Source organism: Pteropus medius, unplaced genomic scaffold (genome assembly GCF_902729225.1).
Source record: "Pteropus medius unplaced genomic scaffold, Ma_sr-lr_union100, whole genome shotgun sequence".
NCBI classification, from domain to species: Eukaryota; Metazoa; Chordata; class Mammalia; order Chiroptera; family Pteropodidae; genus Pteropus; species Pteropus medius.
The window spans coordinates 2346342-2366406 of NW_024350397.1; the positions used below are offsets into that span (position 1 = coordinate 2346342).

Sequence of the window (20065 nt, forward strand, 5' to 3'; positions counted from 1 at the left end):
AGGTCTCAGTGTCTCCCCCTCATCCAGGAGATGCCCAGCATTTCTCAGGCTGAGACCTGGGGGGGACCTTGGTAACATCTGTACAGTAAAAATGAAGAGTTTCCTGGTACCCCCAAAGTACAAGTAGGCAAAATCCATTGTCTGGGCACCAAGACGGGTCAGTGTGGCCTGCTTCACTCAGGACCCCCCTAAAGCCTAGTGCCACCTGGGGAGGGCAGGGAGAAGGAGGGAGGCAAGCAGCCTTTCAACAAGCAGATGGCTGCGAAGCAAGATGTTTCATCTCAAAACACCATTCTGAGGGCCAGCGAGTGGGGCAGGGTGATAAACGACGTTCCAGGAGGTATCTGAAGGCACTCGCGGCCTATCGGATTTTTCGCTTGGACCCCTAAGGAAATACAAATCTATGAGGAACACATTCCCTCATTCATTCAATGAAAATTGAGTGCCCAGTTGGTGCCAAGCACGGATTGAGGGACTAGGGACTGGCCAGTGAGCAAACCAAGTCTTTGTTCCCATGAAGCTGATGTTCCAGCGAGAGAGGACCGGGAACAGCAAATGCGTATGTTATATATATAAGTGGACATCATGTTCATTGCATCTTATATGTAACTGCACGTTCCTCTCTAAGGGCCAAGCCAACCTCTACACACTCATAAGCTACAGAGCATGTTTTTATTCATTAGTAAGAATTATTTCCGTTCAAAAATAAAAAAGAGATGGTGAACTCATCTGTAGACTTGGTCTTGAATAATTTTGTGCTGCCAAAACTTCCAAAGCTTAAAAAAAAAAACTATTGTTCTCTATGCAGATGCCCCCTGGAAGCAGGACTTCATAGCAGCAGCAAAGTGACAATACACGAGTGTGACGAAGGCTCTGAGCCTCTGGGATTCTGGGATGCATTAGGAAGGAGAGACAGGAAAGCCTACGACTGCATGCTTCAAGGTAATACCACATTCCACAGCCTCTGATCACTAATGTATTCGACATGTAGGTATTGAGCACCTACTGTGGACAACAGACAATGAATTAAACCCAAGCGAGGTCCTCACAGGCCTGCAACCCAGTGAAGCTAAGTAATATGTCTGCCTAATCACAATGCCAAATAAAAATTGTGTGTGTCATGAAGAGGTACAGGTGAAAAAGGCTGAGCGTTTAAAAAGAAAAACATTACTTCCGCCAGGAAAAATCACACCCAGATCCATGAAAATGTGACATTTACAGGGAGCTGGAGGTAGGTATGACTTGAAGAAAAAGGAAAAAGAGAAGAAAATTCCAGGGAATCAGACGAGCAATGACACAATGTGAACCTTTGAAACAAGATGATTTCAGTTGGGCCAGCACCCAGGGTGCAGAGAAGAAGTAGAGTTTAAATTGGACAGTAGATCAGTTTTGTGTTTAAATGCACAAAAGACAAAATACATTCAGATCAACTTAAATGCAGATTAACATAAGAAGAAAAGCTAGCAATTATTAAGCAGTTAGGATGATGCAGGCACTAAGCACCTGACAGACATTAACTCTTTTAATTCTCACAATTCAACACTCTACCATTTTTACCGATGAGGAAACTGAGGCACAGCGAAGTTAATTATCTTGGCCAAGGTTGGACAACAGCGGTGTGTACTCGTAAGCACGCCATTGTACTGCCTCTCAATTTTTATAAACTTGTGTATAGTTTTTTTTTAATAATGTATATTAGTGATGGAGAATGTTTGAAAGACAGAGAAGTTAAAGAAGATAAGTCACTTGTAATCACATCTCAAAGATAACCAAAATTAACATTTCTCTGTTATACATACATACCTTTTTTTAAAAAAATAAAATTTCGATAGCATTATACATACTGTTTTGTACCTTAGTTTTTCCCTTTAATTTATTACGAACAATTTCCATGAGTATTCTATAATATAGGACATTCTCTACTTAACCTCTCTTAAAGTTGGAGAGCTGAGTTGTTTCCAGTTTCTTTTTTTATAATGATACAGTTGTGAATAATTTTTAAAATAATGATCTAGATATGGATCTGCTGCGTTCAACTAATAAAAGTCTTATATTCCATATCAACGAGTGTATCAAAGAACATTTGCACCAAGGTGCATTCTCACCAGCAATATACAAAAGTGTACATTTCCCAGCACAGTCGTGGACTCGGTACATTACCTTTTTCATCTTTGCCGAAATTGATGAGGAAAAATGCTGTCTAGGCACTGTTTTAACTCAATGACTTAAATTAGAAGTACCATTAAGCACTTTTTATATGTATTTTTCAGCCATTTGTATTTCTACTTTGGCGAATGTTTTATTTGTGCTTTTTGCAATTTTTGTTTATATGCTAAGGATATTAACGAGTTTCCTTATTTCTCATTTTGTTATTTACCTTTTGATTTTGTTTGTTGGCTTATTTATTTTTTTGCAATGTAATTTTTCATTTTTATGTTGTCAATGTATAAATCCCTTCCCCTTCAATGGCTTCTTTTGCAATTATGATTTAAAAGGCCTTCCCCACCTCCAAAAGGCCTTCCCCAGCTACATCTTTTAATACTAATTCTTTGATTATTTTGTGTTTTACGTGAATTCTCCAATCTATCTGAAGTTTACTTTGGTGAATATTTTCTCATTAGCTTTGTTCTCTTTTCTTTCCAAGATCCTGGGAACTTTAACTTCACACCCCGCCTGTTCATCCTCAGCAGTTGCTCTGGAGATTTCTTGGCCACAGAATTCATGTATCCTGCCCGAGAACCCTCTGTGGTCAATTCCATGCCCTTCCTGCAGGAGGATCTGTATAGTGCCCCGCAGCCAGGTATGGCCCTCAGAGGGCAGTAGTCATGCAGAAGACGTACGTTCCGAAAAAGCCTTTTTATTTTCATTCTGCATTTATTAGGCAATTTTTATTCGTCCAGGGCACTGTCAGAACTTTTTTTTTTTATATTATCTCTTTTAATCCCCACATCTACCCCAAAAGGAAAGTAACATCAAACACCTATTGTAAGAAACTGAGGCTCGGTTACTTAACTCATCCGAACATACCAGTTAAGAATAGTATGGGCACAGCAGTGTCAGGCCTGGTGTGTGCGGCTCTCCCAGCCTTCCCTAAGTCTTGCTTCATGGTCCCCAGCTGTCTGCCCCTGCTCCCGCCATCCACGCTTTTGTTCAAGACAGAAAAAATGGGAGTAGGAGGAAGGGCAGTAATGGCCACATCGCTCCCTTTTATCGGATAAAGCAAAAGCTTTTCCCGAAGCCCCCAGCAGATTTCTGCCTACACCCCTTTGGCCAGAGCTCTGTCACATGGCCAAGGAGCAGGAAGTTGGGCGTATCTGCTGAGTTAGGCATAGAACAGTGTCTGCCGTGCCGAGGCTGCTCAGCAGAGCCATGGCTCGCACCGTGTCTTTCAACCCCAAGGTTAGGTCTGTTTCCACTTGGCCACCACCTCAAGACAGAGCCTCTGTGCTCTTCTTCTGCTGGGGCAGTCACTGGAGACTGGGCTGTGTAGACACCACCCCTGCCCCGCCACAGGCAAGCCTGAGGTCAGCGGTCCCTGCACTCACGGCTGCTCCCCTCCCATTATAAAAGCCTAGAGCCACAGCCAGGAATCTCAGCCGCCGCTGGCTGCTCAGGTCACCACCTCAAAAACTTGACTGCCACACATGTCATACGGTGGGAAACATTAGCCAGGTGTCTTACATAGGGGGCTGCTACCCGCCCCTCTTCATCCTTTGACTCAGGATGGGTTATCTACCTCCTCTGGCTTTTCAAGTGTGTGGCTTTCACAGAATCCTAAATGGTGTGCTAGGAAAGGACTCAGGGTGAGCTGAGCTCGCAAGTGAGATCCCCTTTGCCACAGCAAGTAAGAGCCAGGCAGACTTCGATGGAGGGAATAAGTGAGAACACTTGATGTCTAAGGTCCATTTCTCTCTAACAGCCACGGACTTATATTACCTGCAAGGCAGCCATACATGGGCATGAGCTTCAGTGACGTGCAGGGCAAGTGCGATGGGCTCCGCAGCTTTTCAGATGCTCTTTAGAGATGAGCGCTGCTAACGATGCCTCGAGTGGCATGTGTGTTCTTCCTTCCACTCTCAGCACCCTGCCAGTGCCAGTGTCCCAGAGGGCCTGTGGCAGGCCTGCAGTGGAGGAGGGGCGAAGGGAGAAGGAACTGGAGGAGAGACGAGGCGAGGGAGGGGAAGAGGCCTGCCTCACCGACGCCACCGCTTTCTGCCTAGCGGTCTGTCCTGAGTCACTGTTCAGAGGGCTGAGGTGTTATGAAGACCCTCCCTTTGCCCCTGAATTTAACTGCCAAAGGGATTCTCCCGCTGACGAAGGGGCCGGCGGGGGGAAGGCATCTGTTAGGTTTGGGAAAGAGTGGCCTGGAAGCGTCCATGAAGAAGCCCCTGATTGCCTGGTCTGTCCTCGCCCTCACAGCACTTTTCCTTGTTGACAATCACCATGAGGTGTACCTCTGGCAAGGCTGGTGGCCCATCGAAAACAAGATCACCGGTTCTGCCCGCATGCGCTGGGCCTCTGACCGAAAGAGCGCCATGGAGACCGTGCTCCAGTACTGCAGAGGTGAGTGTCCCCGGGCAGGGGGCCGGGGCGACGGGCAGGCCAGGAGACCCTGAGCACAGCGGCCAGCGTCCGCCCAGAGGCTGGTGCCCAGCTGGTTTTCTGCAGACTAGGTCAGAGTCCCTTTCTGCGTGTGCCGGCCAGCCTTGATAAAGCCTACCAGATAGCGATGAAACCAATAGTTTTTCCCTTTCACTTTTGAGGCTTATTTGTTTTGAAATTAGAATATTCTCAGCTGCCAACATGAATGAGATTTCATTTTTCTCTTTTATATTGTGAATCCATCTGACTCATTACCCTACAGGTTAAATGCTCTACACTTGACCCTTGAACAACACGGGTTTCAACTGCGTGGGTCCACTTATGCACAGATTTTTTCAATAAAAATTGAAAAACTCTGGCCCTCCACATCCACAGGTTTCACATCCACAGATTCAACTAACTGCAAATCGAAACCAGTATTCTCGATCTGTGGTTGGGAGTCTGCAGATGCTGAGGCTGGCTGTGTGCATTGCTCTACACCATTTTATATAGGGGACTTGAGCATCCATGAATTTTGGTCTCTGCAAGTGGTCCTAGAATCAATCCCCTGCAGATACCAAGGGACAGCTAAATTTGGGGAACGTTAAAAGTGATATATGCATTTCTGACTGCGTGGGGTATCGGTGCCCCTAATCCGCCCCCGCCTCCCAGGTTGTTCAAGGGTCGTGTATACTGTGGAATGCCCCGGACTGCTTAAAACCCTTTTGCACTCAGCATTAATCACACTGTGGGACACGTCGGCCTCCACCTGCACACCATCCACACTGCAAGCAGCCTCACACCGGGAGTAAGAAGCTCCCCACATAGGCTGGAAAGCCAATGGCAACCTTGTCTCCATTTATTATTATTTTTAGTGTGATAGCTAAAAAGAAAGATCTCTAATCAATTCATGTGTTTTTACTGTATTGTCCTCTTAAAATTTGTGGTCTTCTATATAAAATGAAAATGCCAGTAATTAATTTATTATCTGACTTTTTAAGGTTCGCTTGATTAGTGTCACCAAGTGTACGATGGATTCCCTTCTTAAAAAGCTCTTTAGTAAGAAATAACTAATTAAACTTCCCACCAAATGTTTACGCTAAAGTGGCTTATAAAATGCTTTAATTAGCTGTTTAATTCACATTGACCTTAACCCCGAGTTAGGAAGTCAGAGGAATATTTCTACAGGTGAGTGCAGGGAGGAAGAAAGTGTCCCGCCCAGCAGCCACAGAGAGAGGCTCTCTCCCATCCAAGGACCTAGAAGCATTTTGTTATGTTCAGGAAGTAGAGTCAGGTTGATTACATGCAATTTTATGCATTGTCGTATGCATAAAATTAACATGTTGTATAAACATCATCCGTGTGTTGTTATGAACTACCCATAACTTCTGTTTTAAACATAAAGTCAAGAGATCCAAACAAAGAAAGTTTGGGGTCTCTGGGCCCACCCTGGGTGAACTGACACTTGCATTTTATGTTGACCACAGGGAAAAATATCAAGAAGCCGCCTCCCAAATCTTACCTGATCCACGCTGGTCTGGAGCCCCTGACGTTCACCAATATGTTTCCCAGTTGGGAGCACAGAGAGGACATTGCCGAGATCACAGAGATGGTGAGCACCCCCCGTCCCTGCGAAGGGGGCTCCACGCCTTCGGGATCGTGGGTGGGCTTGACCTTGGGGAGAAGCATCCGATTGCGTTTTCAAAGTGAGAACATTTACAACATGTTAACAAGTCTATACAGAATTAGCTTAGGAAGAGGAAAAGCCCAAGGAGAAACCAATTGAAGTATTTTGGTAATTTTCTACACGTGCTACTCAGGTTAAAAATCTTAAAAGCAAAGATGAATTTAATTACTTTGAAAATATCCATAAATAAAAGCCACTGTCTCTTATTGTTAGCTAAAAATCTATTGCTTCTCAAGGTCCACGTAAGGCACAACAAAATGCTCATGTTTCAGATGTTGACCTTGTATTAGAAGAGACACAAAATAACTCCGCGATGAATTAACATGTGCAGATAACTGACTGAACGACTGTATTGTGAGTCACTGTTGATAAGGAACTGCTCACTATCTCATTAATATTGTCTTTTATGAGACCACCTGGTATTGCCACATGAGACGTTTATCAGAATCTCTATTGCCAAAAAAAAATTACAAACCAGAATGTTATCATTTCCAACTGCACAGAAAAAAAAGGAAGCTTCCTACAGCTATGTAGAATTTTTTAATTTATACGTTTTTTACATTGCCAGCAATAGCATTTGAAGGGTATTTTTGGTTGGGTGGAAAATAGGTTTGTTCCGTTTTGCTTTTCTTACTGTGTGGGAGAGCTGCTTTCCGGCGGGGAGGGAGAGGATGACAAGAGTGTATTTCATAGGAGGTCTGAATAAGTTTAAACAAATAAAAGTTCCCCGCTGCTTAACAACGGAGGGAGCCCATTTCATAATACAGGCATCACTGCTGGTCCTATCCTCTCCCTGCAGCAGAATGGACTTGATCTTCACAGGGGCTAAGGCAGCCTGCTGACCAACACGAACACCGTGGGAGGGCTCTGTTCACGATGAATATGTGATCCAGGAAACTTCCAAGCTCTGGGGAATACGAGCACTGTCATTGCAGTCTAAGTTCAAGGACATAAATCAGGGCCATTTTTCTGCAGGCCCGCGGGTGGGCTTCCGGCCAGTGAACAGACAGTTGGGCTTCCCACACCGATAAGTTGTAATAATAATTAACATTCACTGAGAGCTTGCTGTGTGCCAGGCATGGCTCCAAGTGCTTTATATTGATTTTCTCCTTTAATCTTCACAACACTTCATTAAGATTCACCTTATTACTAGCCCCATTTTACCAGCGAAGGAGCCAAGGCACAGAAGCATGAGGTAGCTTGTTCCCAGTCTCAGATTCGCTTGAAAATCACCTCTTGATTGCTAGTCTGTGTATTGCTGCGCTGTTAGCCACTTATTCCTCCCACCCACCCACCCACCCAAAAGCGGGGCAGCCAACCTGGGATCCCAATTTTAACAGAGGAAGACAATTTACCTGAATAACCTGTTCAGATTAAATGCATACAGTGGTTAAAAAAAAAATCTTGATTCAGCCCCAGAATATTCTAGATGCATTTTCTTATCTTCTTTTTCTATTATGGATTAAGTAACGAGTCTGTGGGGGAAAGGGAGTAGTGCAATCCCTCTTATGGTTAAGTATTTTAAAATATTTTTACACAAATTTCATTATTCGAATGCTCTGGTGTTTAGACTTCGTATTTAATGATCATATGCCATAATTCACTCATGTGATATTCCCTAAGCCTTTTTTTGAGGCCGCCCTAAGGATTCGTTTAAACTTTATAGTGGGGTGAGGGGATAACTAGTCAGTCAGGAGAACTGAGGGGCTTTGGGCAATTCTGGTCCACTTCAGAGCCCTGCTTCTTCCAGAGCGAGGGTCTCCGAGCCAGGTGGGGCTCGGACTGGGTTGTGCATTTGCAGGCACAGGATAGAGCATGTTCAGACGTGGGACACACAGAGTTCTCCTCTCCACCCCCTTCTCTTCTCTAGGACACAGAAGTTTCGAATCAGATCACCCTTGTGGAAGACGTGTTAGCCAAGCTCTGTAAAACCATTTATCCTCTGGCTGATCTGCTAGCCAGGCCATTGCCCGAGGGCGTTGACCCTCTAAAGCTTGAGATTTATCTCACCGATGAAGACTTCGAGGTAAGTGTCTCTCCAGGTGTGATAGCAATTAAGCCACACCTGGGCTGGTGCAAAAGTCCTTTTATTCAGCCACTGGGCATTTCTCTCTATTCTTCCAGTTTGCACTAGACATGACGAGAGAGGAATACAGTGCACTTCCGGCCTGGAAGCAGGTGAACCTGAAGAAAGCAAAAGGTCTGTTTTGAGCCGAGAGATGCTGGCGGAACCGATACTGGCAGAACCTCTGTTACCACTTTCAATACCAATGGACCAGGAAAATGGATATTTTTTGGACCGGTCTTTTTAAAAATATTTTTTAATCAGAATATTCAAAACCTGAAGTTATGAGCTCTACTGCTTGTCCCGGAGTTGTGTATTTTGTAAATGTTTAAGAGAACTCTTCAGAAACTCTCTTTCCACGATGCAGCAGGTGATGGTCATAAAAATACCCGTAGGTGCACTTAGTAGCGGTTCCTCAGCCGCTGCTACAGCGCTGCCCTCCTGTTCCAGCTAAGCGTTGCCTTTTTTTTTAAGCAATTCTCTTTATAAAGTGTTTTTTTGATAGTTTGTGGATTCTAAAATATATATATATTTATATAAACACCGTATAAATCAAATATGTATTTAACAAAGCAATATGTATTCATTCACTTTAAGATTTTTTTTTTGGTGTCAAAATAATATTAAAAAGTAGTTGGAGTTGCTTCTATGGAATTAGCTCTGCCACTGATACGTATCTTCACACGTGTTCAGAAACGTCTCCTACAGCATTAGGTCTGACTTGTTCTGAGTGCTGCTTCCGGTGCTAAAATGAACAAAAAATGTGTACTTCCTGGCATGGGATCTGTGCGAATCCACCTTTCTACCTTAATATCTCCCCAAAATGTATAGTGCCTTGTTTTTATGTACAGTTTATATACAGAAAAGTTTGCTCTGCATTTTTTGATGGTGGTTTGGAACATTATCTACAATTTTACTCTAAAATAGTAGAAATAAAAAAACATCTCAATTTCTAATACCTGTTGTAAACATTAAACATGTCATTTGCAACCTAGGACTCCAAAATAAAAGCTTCAGAATAAACACAACAATTAATTGATCGGTTCGCATCGAATACCAAGCATGTTCTTTTCTGAAAAATAGTTTTTTGTAAATGTTAACCTAGTACCAGTATTTCGCCATTAATGTTAACCAACCTTTTAATTTAGTTTAGGGCAAAATTTTCTATGTGGGCATAAGACTGAACAGATATTTGACCCATTAAATTACTTCTAAGTACTATGTTAAAGACATTTTTGCAAATCATCTTTCAGTAGAAGCTCTTTACCCTACAACCATATCTACATCTCAAATTCACGATCTAGGTGCCTTTTTAAAATATTGAATACATAAAGCATTTAGAAAACCTAAAAATGAGCCAGAAAACTCTTCACAGGCTCATATGTTCCTAAGAGCTTAAATTCATGGTCTTGGACAAATTCTGTAGACCTACTATGAGTTGTTACTGCCTTCCTCTTTGGCTTAAGTTTAATGTATTGAATAACAGCACATTTGCTGGAAACATCGTCACTTACTCGTGGGCCCCTACCCTGGGACTGTAACCCACTTCTGGTCCCACCACCTTTCGACTGTGTGATGTTGGGTGTTCACTGAACTTTCCTACCTTGATTTCCATTTTTTTTTTTTTTTAGATTTACTTATTTTGTAGGAGTATTTTTTAAAATAAATTTGTTTATTTAAATTAGTTTCAAGTATACAGTACATTGGTTAGACATCTATAATGTTCATAAAACGATCTTCCCAATTGCTCCCCACCTCCCCTGGCCCTCCACTTAGCCATCATATGAATGCTAACTACATTCCCTCTTCCATGTTCCCTGTGCCCAACTATCAACTACTAATTTGTACTTCTTTAACCCTTCACCCCATTCTCCCAGCCTCCCAATCCCCCTCCCCTCTGTCCATCACCAAATTGTTCACTATATTTGTGAGTCCGTTTTTGATTAGTTTGTTCTTTTTGTTCCTTAGATACCACGTATAAGTGAAATTATATGGTATCTGTCTTTCTCTGTCTGACTTATTTTACTCAGCATAATAACCTCTAGATCCATCCATGTCGTTGCAAATGGTAGGATTTCATTTTTTTTTTTTTGAATGGCTGAGTAATATTCCATTGTATATATGAACCATGATTTCTTTATCCAATCGTCTGTTGATGGGCATTTAGGTTGCTTCCATATCTTGGCCATTGTAAATTGTGCTGCCATGAATACTGGAGCGCATAGATGTTTATGAATTATTGTTTTGGTTTTCTTTGGATAAACACCTAGAAGTGCTTATACAACTCAACAACAAAACAAAACAAACAGTCCAATTAAAAAATGGGCAGAAGATCTGAACAGATACTTCTCCAAAGAGGAAATACAGATGGCTAACAGATATATGAAAAGATGCTCAAGGGTGCTAATCATCAGAGAAATGAAAATTAAAACCACAATGAGATATCACCTCACACCTGTCAGAATGGCTATCATCAATAAATCAAAAAACAGCAAGTGTTGGCGAGGGTGCAGAGAAAAGGGAACCCTCATACACTGTTGGTGGGAATTGCAAATTGGTACAGACACTATGGAAAACAGTATGGAGGTTCCTCAAAAAATTAAAAATGGATCTACCTTTTGACCCAGCAATTGCACTTCTGGGTATTTATCCAAAGAAAACCAAAACAATAATTCGTAAAGATCTACATCAAACCAAAAAGTTTTTGTACAGCAAAGGAAACCATCGACAAAACGAAAAGACAACCGACTGTCTGGGAGAAGATGTTCGCTAATGATACATCTGATAAGGGGTTGATATCCAAAATTTATAAAGAACTAACACTCCTTTAAAAAAAAAAAAGCCCTCCTGCCCACATCATACAATTGATTCTTGGTGAGAATCAAGTGGAAGCTGTTTGAATGTTGTCAAGTGCTGGGTACCTGCTGATGTTAATGCTATCGTTATGGCAGCTGGCACAGGAAAGATAAGAATTGAAGTGAAGGAATGGAGTCACACACCTAGAAATTACAGGTTAAACCAAAACGAGAAGAAACTTCCAAAGAAATAAATGTAGAAAAGAAAAGAGAGAGGCTCAGAGGATACGTCCCATAGATAGTAAGTGATGAGGAACAGAGAAGGACTCCTAGAACCAGTGGAGTGTCAAAAAGAGGCAGGGCTGCCTGTGTCAGTGACAGTTCAAAGAGGTCACCTGGGTCCTTACATGCCCAGAAAATAACTCGGTTTGCTATAAGAACTTCCAGCAGAGAGCCTGCTATAGATGATAGATAACAATAGGTGTCATCAGCAACATTCATTACCACCACGTTGTCCCAATGTGCTTTCGAATCATGTATATCTGTTCGCATTAAACATGGCCCCCCGGTGCTGTGCTGTCAGCCTGCTTCTCGCCTCCTCTCCGGGTGCCTCATCTCCTATTGCTAATTCACTCTTTGCCTCTTTGCCTCTGAGTTGTTCCCCATATCTCTTTCCTGCTTAGAGAACTAGATCCTCTCTTAGGTGGTTTTCGGATCGCTTTCCCTTCACAGCTGTGACTTTTGATCTTCGCACACTGGGAAAGGACTCAGCCTAAAAACACGAACTGGTAAATCTTAACAACTCAGCCGATTGTGTCGCACCAGGCTTCAGGCCTTTCTCAGGGACCACTATGAAAACAAAGCACCTTGGCGAACTTTTATTAAACACAGCAGAATTAGGTGACTGGAGTTTCCGTAATGTGCTGCTTTTGGACTAAAGGACTTTCAAGGAGGAGAACTGATGTTTGGGTTGAGATCTGTATCAGAGCAGCAGTGGAAGAGACGAGATGTGTGTTTAGAGGTTTTGGAGGAACCACATGCATATAAGCAGCTCCCAGAGAAGTGGAACCACCGTCCCTATTTGTTGCTCCTGGGCGGTGCCCCGGTCAGGGCCAGGGAGAGCCTGCCCAGGATCCCACTTCTTTGTCCCCTCATTTTAAAACTTGGACCCTACTCATAGAGCTCCCATTCTGGTAAAAGATGATGCATTTCAGAAACAGCTTGAGAACCCATTTTGGTCCTTTATTTTTGTTTTTCTTTCTGATAAAAAAATTAACACTTTTGTCTACACAGAGACTTGTGTGTGAATGTTCAGAGCAGCATTACTCATAATAGCCCGAAGCCATAAACAATCCACGAGGACTGAGAAATGGATGATAAGGCAAATGTGGTACATCTGTACAACGGAATGCTAGCCAACGGCTCAGGGCACAACCTGCTGATCCACACTGCAGCGTGGAGAAACCTCCAACAGTGAAAGAAGCCAGCTATGGAAGGCCACATATTTTTAGGCTTCATTTACAGGAGTCCCCTGTGCCCTCAGTTTCGCTTCTGCAGTTTCAGCCACCCATGGTCAGCCGTGATTCGAAAATATTAAATAGAAAATTCCTGAAATAAACAATAAGTTTTAAATGGCGCACAGTTCCGGATAGCATGATGCTATCTCGCACTGTCCCGCTCCGTTCCATACAGGAAAGGGATCACCCCTTTGTCGCGTGCGTCCATGCTGTCTGCCCTCCCGTCAGTCAGTTAGTAACTTTCTCTGTCACCAGATCAGTTAGGAGAGAGAGAGAGAGACCACATTCATATAACTTTTATTAGAGTATATTGTTACAGTTGTTCTATTTTATTAGTAGTTATTTCTGTTAATCTCTTACTGTGCGTAATTTATGAATTAAACGTTATCATAGGTTCGTACATATAGAGTAAAACAGTACATATGGCTTTAGTACTATAGTGGTTTCAGATGTCTAGTGGGGTCTTAGAGCACATACAAGTCCCCCCATGGACAGCGGGGACTGCTATAGATGAAATTTCCAGAAAAGGCAAATCCATTCGGACCAGCCGCAGTTCAGTAGTGGCTGGAGATGGAGATGGGAGTGAAGGTCAACTGCAAATAACAAGCAGGAGCCTTTTTAGGGAGACAGAAATGTTGTAAAATTGGATTGTGATGGTAGCACAACTTTGCGAAAGTACTAAAACTTACTGAATTGTGTACTTACATAGGTGTGTTTTATGGCATATATAATACCTCAAGAAAGCTGTTTAAAAAAATAGTAACACTGATCTATGTGAAAAATGAAAACATTATAGGGATATATAAATTAGGAATTGCAAATGACAGCTATCCAAGACAGTAAGGCAGACTTTATTCAGGGCTGTCGCAATAAGTATAGGGACCCCTGCAATGAGGTTTTGCTGGAGGAAGTAAGAGGAAACATTGATCAGGGGAAAGGGGCTTCTAGCCAAACCAGCCTAACAGGATTCTTGCTGAAGGCAGATCACGGTGATGACACATCACCTGGGGGAGGGTGGGGGATGAGAAATCGGACCAGATAAGGAGGGTGATCAGATATCAAGGGTCGGAGATCTGGCTAAATCTACTTGATTCTTGCTAAAAGTGGGCTCTCGGAGGATATGCCCCAAAACAGGGCCTAGTCAATCTCAGGAGCTTGACTAAATGTTTGGTCAAGGACAGTATCTTTGTCACCACTTCCCAAATACAAGTACTTCAATAATTTGATGTATATTTTAGATTTTTCTTTGCATTGGCTAACATAGAGACATATGTTCATATTTTTTTTAAAAGAAAAATTGCATTTGTTCTTCAGCATCTTTATTGTTCTATTAACAATAGGGCTCAGACACTGGTCTGTGGATGTTTATCTGGGGTGTCTGAGGGTCTGAGGTCCCATGGGGTACAGCGTGAAGGCCTCAATCACCACCTCAACACCCCACGCCATCCCACATCCCTCCCTGAGGGTGGGCAGCATCACGCCTGGGCCCAGAGAGAGGACCCGGGATTTTGTTCTCACTGACCTTTCCTTTTTTTAATTATTAAAATTATTTAAATAACATTTGTATTCTCACTTTATACCTATTACTACACAGACCTCATCAAACCAAGTATCATACTCATTTGTATTATTATATCTAACCGATAAATGTCATAGGCCTTTCTTAATCTCAGACCCAGAGTAAAGGCCAGAATTCTCAGAGCAGGGCTCTGTACAAAGCCTTCCTGGACAGCAGTATAGGGAGTGCCTAGTGAGGGCCAGGAGGACATTAACAAATGGAAGATCGAGGTAATGATTCAGATGCAAATAATGGAAAATTGACTACATTGGTATGGCATTTGACCCAAAGTAAGCATCCTACTTTATTTTTTAAAAGTAAACGCCTTACATTGCCTGAACGTGCTCCTTCTGCATCAGAGAAAGGATGTTAGAATGGCTTTAGGCCACCTATAATAGATGTACCCCAAGAGTTAATCTGAAAGATGGATTCACAAGGGGAAAAAACCCTGGGATTTTGTGTTCCTAAAATCAGGACCATGGATTTGCTGTTTGTATGGAAATATCCTAGTTTCCCTCTTTTGAATGTGTGGTGCATAATGTTGATCCTTGAGGATTAATAGGGAAGATCGATTAATGGACCAGCACCCCTCATTTCTATTAATGAACTGGTCCTCTCCTGAGCTTTTATATCATTCTGCTGGCATTGAAAAGAAATCTACAGGAACAGAAATGAATGTAAGCTGCAGTACCGGCAGGTGGTGTCCAAAATCCCTCAGCTTAACATCCCTTCATAGTTTCACCAGGATGGTGGGACACGTGCTTGACATCTAATGCCGTGGAGCTCGGCAAGTCTCTTAAGGGAGATATTGGAACTGACATCTGTGATCTGGAAACTGACATAAATTGCCCGTTATTAAATCTCACTGAATTATCCAGTCCAACTTTACCATCTGAACACCATTTTAGCATCCCTCCTGAAATGGTTGTAACAGGGTGCGTTAGCTCCATAAAGGTAGAGAAATATTGAACAACTGAACAAGGAGGCTTATGCTTATATGGAGGCAAAGAAAAATGAAATGGGACAAGGAGGAGAGACAGCATAACTGCTGCTTTTAATTAGCAACTTCTACTTATGCAAAAAACCAAGCAACTAAACAATGCACTTGGGAACCGTAAGTCTTGTTCGTTAGAGCCCATCTTAGGAGGTAATTATAAAGTAAGCTCCCTCTCTTTTCTCCCCAGTCCCTCCCCACCTGCAGAGGTTCCTTCCCTCATCCTGAATACCTGTGCTTCCTGAAGGGAGGCCATTCTATTTTTCTAGATCAGGAATCACAAAGAGCTGGCATGGAGCCTCATTTGTCAGTGAGGACATCTCAGGTCCCAGAGGGAAAGACTTTTTTCTGGTGGTTAGGCAGGGTCCTTCCATAGATCAGATCCAACCGCAGTGGCAGCCACATCGTCTGCCAAGGTGCGTTTCTAGTATCGTGTGTTGTACACTCCAGACCTGTCACGATGGCAGTGGTCCATATTCATCCATGAATGCCTGTGTTTACTACTCGTTCGCTCCAGTATTCATGAATGTGTGTAAAGTGTAAGGCTCACCAGAGGACATACACAGGTATACCCACAAGGAGCGTGCATTCCAGGGAGCAGAGAATGATGAGTATTCGCCAAAAAGTATGAATCAAGATGCCATGGGGGTCTGTTATAGGTTGAATTGTGCTCCCCTCTCTATTCAAAAAGGAAGGAAGGAAGGAAGGAAGGAAGGAAGGAAGGAAGGAAAAGGAAAAGGAAGGAAGGAAGGAAGGAAGGAAGGAAGGAAGGAAGGAAGGAAGGAAGGAAGAGAGAGAAGAAAAGAAAAGAAAGAAGAAGAAAGAAAAGAAGAAAAGAAAAAGAAAAAGAAAAAGAAAGAAAGAAAGAAAGAAAGAAAGAAAAAGAAAGAAAGAAAAGAAAGAAAGAAAGTTAAGAAAAGAAATGCTAGTGTCCTAACTCCCAGTACCTGAGAATGTGACCTTATTTGCAGCCGGTCTACAGGTAATCAAGTCAAATAAGGTCATTACAACAGCCCCTAATCCAATATGACTAGTGTCCTTATGCAAAGGGAGCTTTTGGACATAGAGACAGGCATGCATAAAGGAAAGACGATGTAGAAGGACAGAGAGAAGACAGCCATCTGCAAGCCAGAGATAGAGGCCTCAGAAGAAACCAAACTTGCCGGCACCTGGATTTCAGATTTCTAGCCTCTAGGACTGTAAGGTAATAAATTCCTGTTTAAGCCACCTAGTCTGTGACACTTTGTGACAGCAGCTCTAGGAAACTAATACAAAGTACAAAGCAGGACTTCTGGTTGGAGGGAAGAAGGAGGGCAAGAATCAGGGCAGCTTCCTGGAGGAAGTGCCATCTGGGTAGGCCTGGGCTGACTGTTAGAACTCATCACTGCAGCTGGGCATCAGCCCATCGGGCATTAGCTCCGAAGGGGAAGATGGAAAGGGGAGATAGAGGGGGAGGGCACACAAATCCCACTGGGGCAGAGGCAGGATAAAGGAATGGCAATTAGAGCCTCAAGGCCGAGGAGAAGGTGCAGTGAGGGGAGAATGAAAGTGGAAATGGACAGGCTGATTGATCCAGAGCAAAGGACATTTTCAGGTGAGAGGATGAGCTGGCAACAACATTTGAGGCTGACTGACTCCTCTGGTCCCCGGGATGCACTGGGCCAAGTGGGCAGCTGCCCATCCTCTCTGTGACCCACGCATTTGTTTCTCAGGCCCTCTGGTCTCCTCTGACGTACTTACCTTACACTGTGGCCTGGCACTTGATTCTTGTGCCTTTATATTCACATAATTAAAGGTGTTGGTTCTAGTCTAGGCTTCATCGAAAGATATTTCTGAAATCTCCAGCAGACAACATAGTCCATGGCAAATGCTGTTTTTGCAGAAATCCAGTGATCACGAGGTGGCTCTATCAAATTTGCTTTAATCTTTGAAGATGCTGCTCAAGATATAATTCTGTTGCAGTGAAACTAAAGTTTCTGAACCTTGCACTTGTACTGCTATGGTAAATGTTAAATTTAAATGCTTTTTAAATTTTGATCCTTTTAAAAACACGTCCATGTATTTGCATAGCCCTGTGAGATAGATTTGCACACTGGAGATGGAAAACTTCAAGGACTTGGCTGAGAGCAGGCCTCGTGGTGGCAGAAGCGACGCTAGACGACCCAGATTTGGTTGTCTGTGCTCCATCTGTGCGTAACAATTACTGAGCAATCAAGACCCACGAGAGGCCATTATTATCTCTTCCTTGAAGAGAGACTTGAAAAGGGAAGGAAAGTAATCACACTTTCCGTCCAGTGTGAGCTGTCTCCGGGCAGTTCCATCGCATCCAGGAAGCAGCCCTGCCAGGTGTTTGGTACAGGTGATGCCCTCAGAGGTCAAGTTCCGGACCCAATCTAGTACATGGAAGAAGTCGAATCTGACTTCGCCTCTGATTCCACTTTATCCTGCCGCCTCCATATGACGAAGGAAAGCGGATACTAGTTCTCACCATGTCTGACCCAAAGTTTGACTCAAGTGTAAAAAAAAAAATTGCTCACCTGTCCCCTCGATACACTGCTGCATCGATGTTGGAGGCTGAATAAACACAGGGTGGCGGGGGAGCCACTGGCGCAGCAAACGGGGGAAGGAGCACACACTCCGAGCCTCTACGACTTCCAGCCCTGCCCTGCCACTACAGCCGCTGAGCTCGAGCCAGTTCCTGAACCTCCCTGCGCCTCGGCTTCATTCATGTCTACAAAACGGGGTCGAGAATGAGAGTCCCCGCCCCACACGAGGTGGTGTGAAACAGCATCATGTGTGTGAAGCACTGCGCTGCTGTTTAGCGATTGTTCGATAAGGTTGCGTGCGATCCTGAAAATCTTTGCCCGTGTCAGCCGGACCGCTCAATGGTACGATTCACCAGAGAATTAAGATGGGGACCCCACTGACGCTTGAGCCCCCTCAGACATTCAAACTTCCCGGGAGCTCGGGCTGGGGACCAGGACTCCACTAGGAACTGTGGGGCACCTGCCTGCAAAGGAACGCAGTGGGTGGCATGGCCTTACGCTCCCCCCTCAGCCTGTATCCAACTCTGGCCTCATCTGCGGGACGCAGCCCACACCTTAGGAATGTGAAGCCGCATCCCTGGCAGCCTCCACTTCATCTTCAAAATGATGCCAGCGTTGGAAGGTGCAGGGAAATTGGCCACCGTGGTCAGGGCCATTCAGGCAGGTCCTCCCGTTCCCAGTGGGACCCTCCGTTCAGGGCTCTGGAACCTCACAGCAGTAGGGAGAACCCTCTCTAGAAGCTGGATGGAGCAAGGGAGGCTCCACCTCCATCATCCCAGAGATTGACCTCTGCAGGGTCCAGGTGGTGGGAGGCAGATGGCCACCCTCTCTCCAGACTCTGGCTGCTTCATTTCACTGTAGAACCTACCTGGGCGTCTGTGTGGACAGAATTCCTTAGGGTGTCTGTGGTCAGCCACTGCTCCTCGACCTTCTGCTGGGCAACAAAGTGGGAACCGGCAGCTGAGTTACCTTGCTCTCTACCGAGAAAGGACGTATAGGCCTGGGGAGTGATTCGGGATTCATTCCACTGTTTGGGAGCACAAACGGAGATTCCTCCACTTCTCTCATTTGGAGGGAGTAAAATATTTGGGTAGAGCCCCTACACGGTCCCTGAGACCCTGGGTGGGAGTAATGGCAGGACGCCAAAATGCCTCAGGTGGGATCTCCACAGAGCGCTCCGTGACTACGCCAGTCCCATGATCTCAGTCAGCTCCTCCTTCTCCCAGGCTTCCCGCAACAATAGCACAGGCTAAGGAGGTAAAGAGTGCTTGCTATGCAAACACAGCTGCCAGCCTAGTCCACTGCAACCGCCCACAGCCCCACAGCCCCACAGCCCGAGAGCTTCCCCAGCCCCTCCAGGTAGAAAATCTGAAACTCTCACTGGTATAAGTAAAACTCCATTCGCTCTGGCCGGCCAATCAATCAAGCCTTAAATTTCTTCATTAACAATTTTAATCCAGGAGCGATAGAGTTAGCGTGAGATGTTTGCTGTTTCTACCCAAATGGTCTTCTGACAAATTTCTATTAATTTGAAGCGATTTATATTAATTTTCAAAATAATGATTTTGAAATTTTGAAACCTGTCAGCGACATTCCTGCAGCTGGAAAAGCCGGAACTGGGAGCTGCCACTGGCCGAGGAAGGAAATATGGAAATTAGAGGGGAAGAATGTTGGCATTTGGCCCAAAGTCCGCGGTGCTGACGGAGGAGCTGTAGGGCCAGCAGGTGGCGCTGTTGCTCATCAGCAGAAGCCGAAGAGTCGGGCAGGAGCGCCCCACCCAGCCGCTGACCTGAGTCACTATCACGGTTCTGAGGCACTGGAGTGGGACAGGACCTTCTCCCCAAGACCTCAGCTGACCCTGAGTGACCCAGGTCCACTTGTTAAACTGTTTCCTGTAAAAAATTGAATCCGGTAACATTTGGAGCAGAGTTCCCATCCTGCTGCCTCCTTTCAATCTGCCCCTTACTGGGGGCTCTGAGAATGTTCCCAGAAGCAAATTCACGGAGCCAGCACTGCAGTGACGAAGCAGTGACAAATTACACAAATGAAACTAACTGCCCCAAGGTCGGAGTTCTGTATGATGAGGATCGCCCCCTCCATACACACACTTTTTTTTTTTTTTTTTTTTTGGCTTCTTTCAGAGCCTTCCCTTTGCCAGTTTTGCCATCTCTAGAATGAAGGTGCTACCTTTCTTAGAATCAATTAGCTAATGTCAGGAAAGCTCTCTGCACATGAAAAGCACTAGATTCTATGTATTAAATATTTAATTAGCCACACTTGGGTATGATTCATAATCATCTATTCAATTTGCTGAATAACCAG

The 20065-nt window shown here is 44.2% G+C and overlaps 1 protein-coding gene across 12 annotated transcripts in view; it reads left to right on the forward strand.

Annotated features, from left to right (window-relative positions):
• Positions 1-9387, forward strand: part of SVIL (supervillin) — a 204723-nt gene extending 195336 nt beyond the window's left edge. For all 12 annotated transcript variants that reach the window (XM_039839717.1, XM_039839718.1, XM_039839716.1 and 9 more), the window contains 6 exons: positions 809-942; positions 2645-2800; positions 4420-4563; positions 6069-6193; positions 8139-8294; positions 8393-9387. In XM_039839717.1, the coding sequence (XP_039695651.1) occupies positions 809-942; positions 2645-2800; positions 4420-4563; positions 6069-6193; positions 8139-8294; positions 8393-8479 (802 nt within the window). In that variant the 3' untranslated portion in view covers positions 8480-9387. The remainder of the gene's footprint in view (positions 1-808; positions 943-2644; positions 2801-4419; positions 4564-6068; positions 6194-8138; positions 8295-8392) is intronic.
• Positions 9388-20065: the final 10678 nt, after the last annotated feature.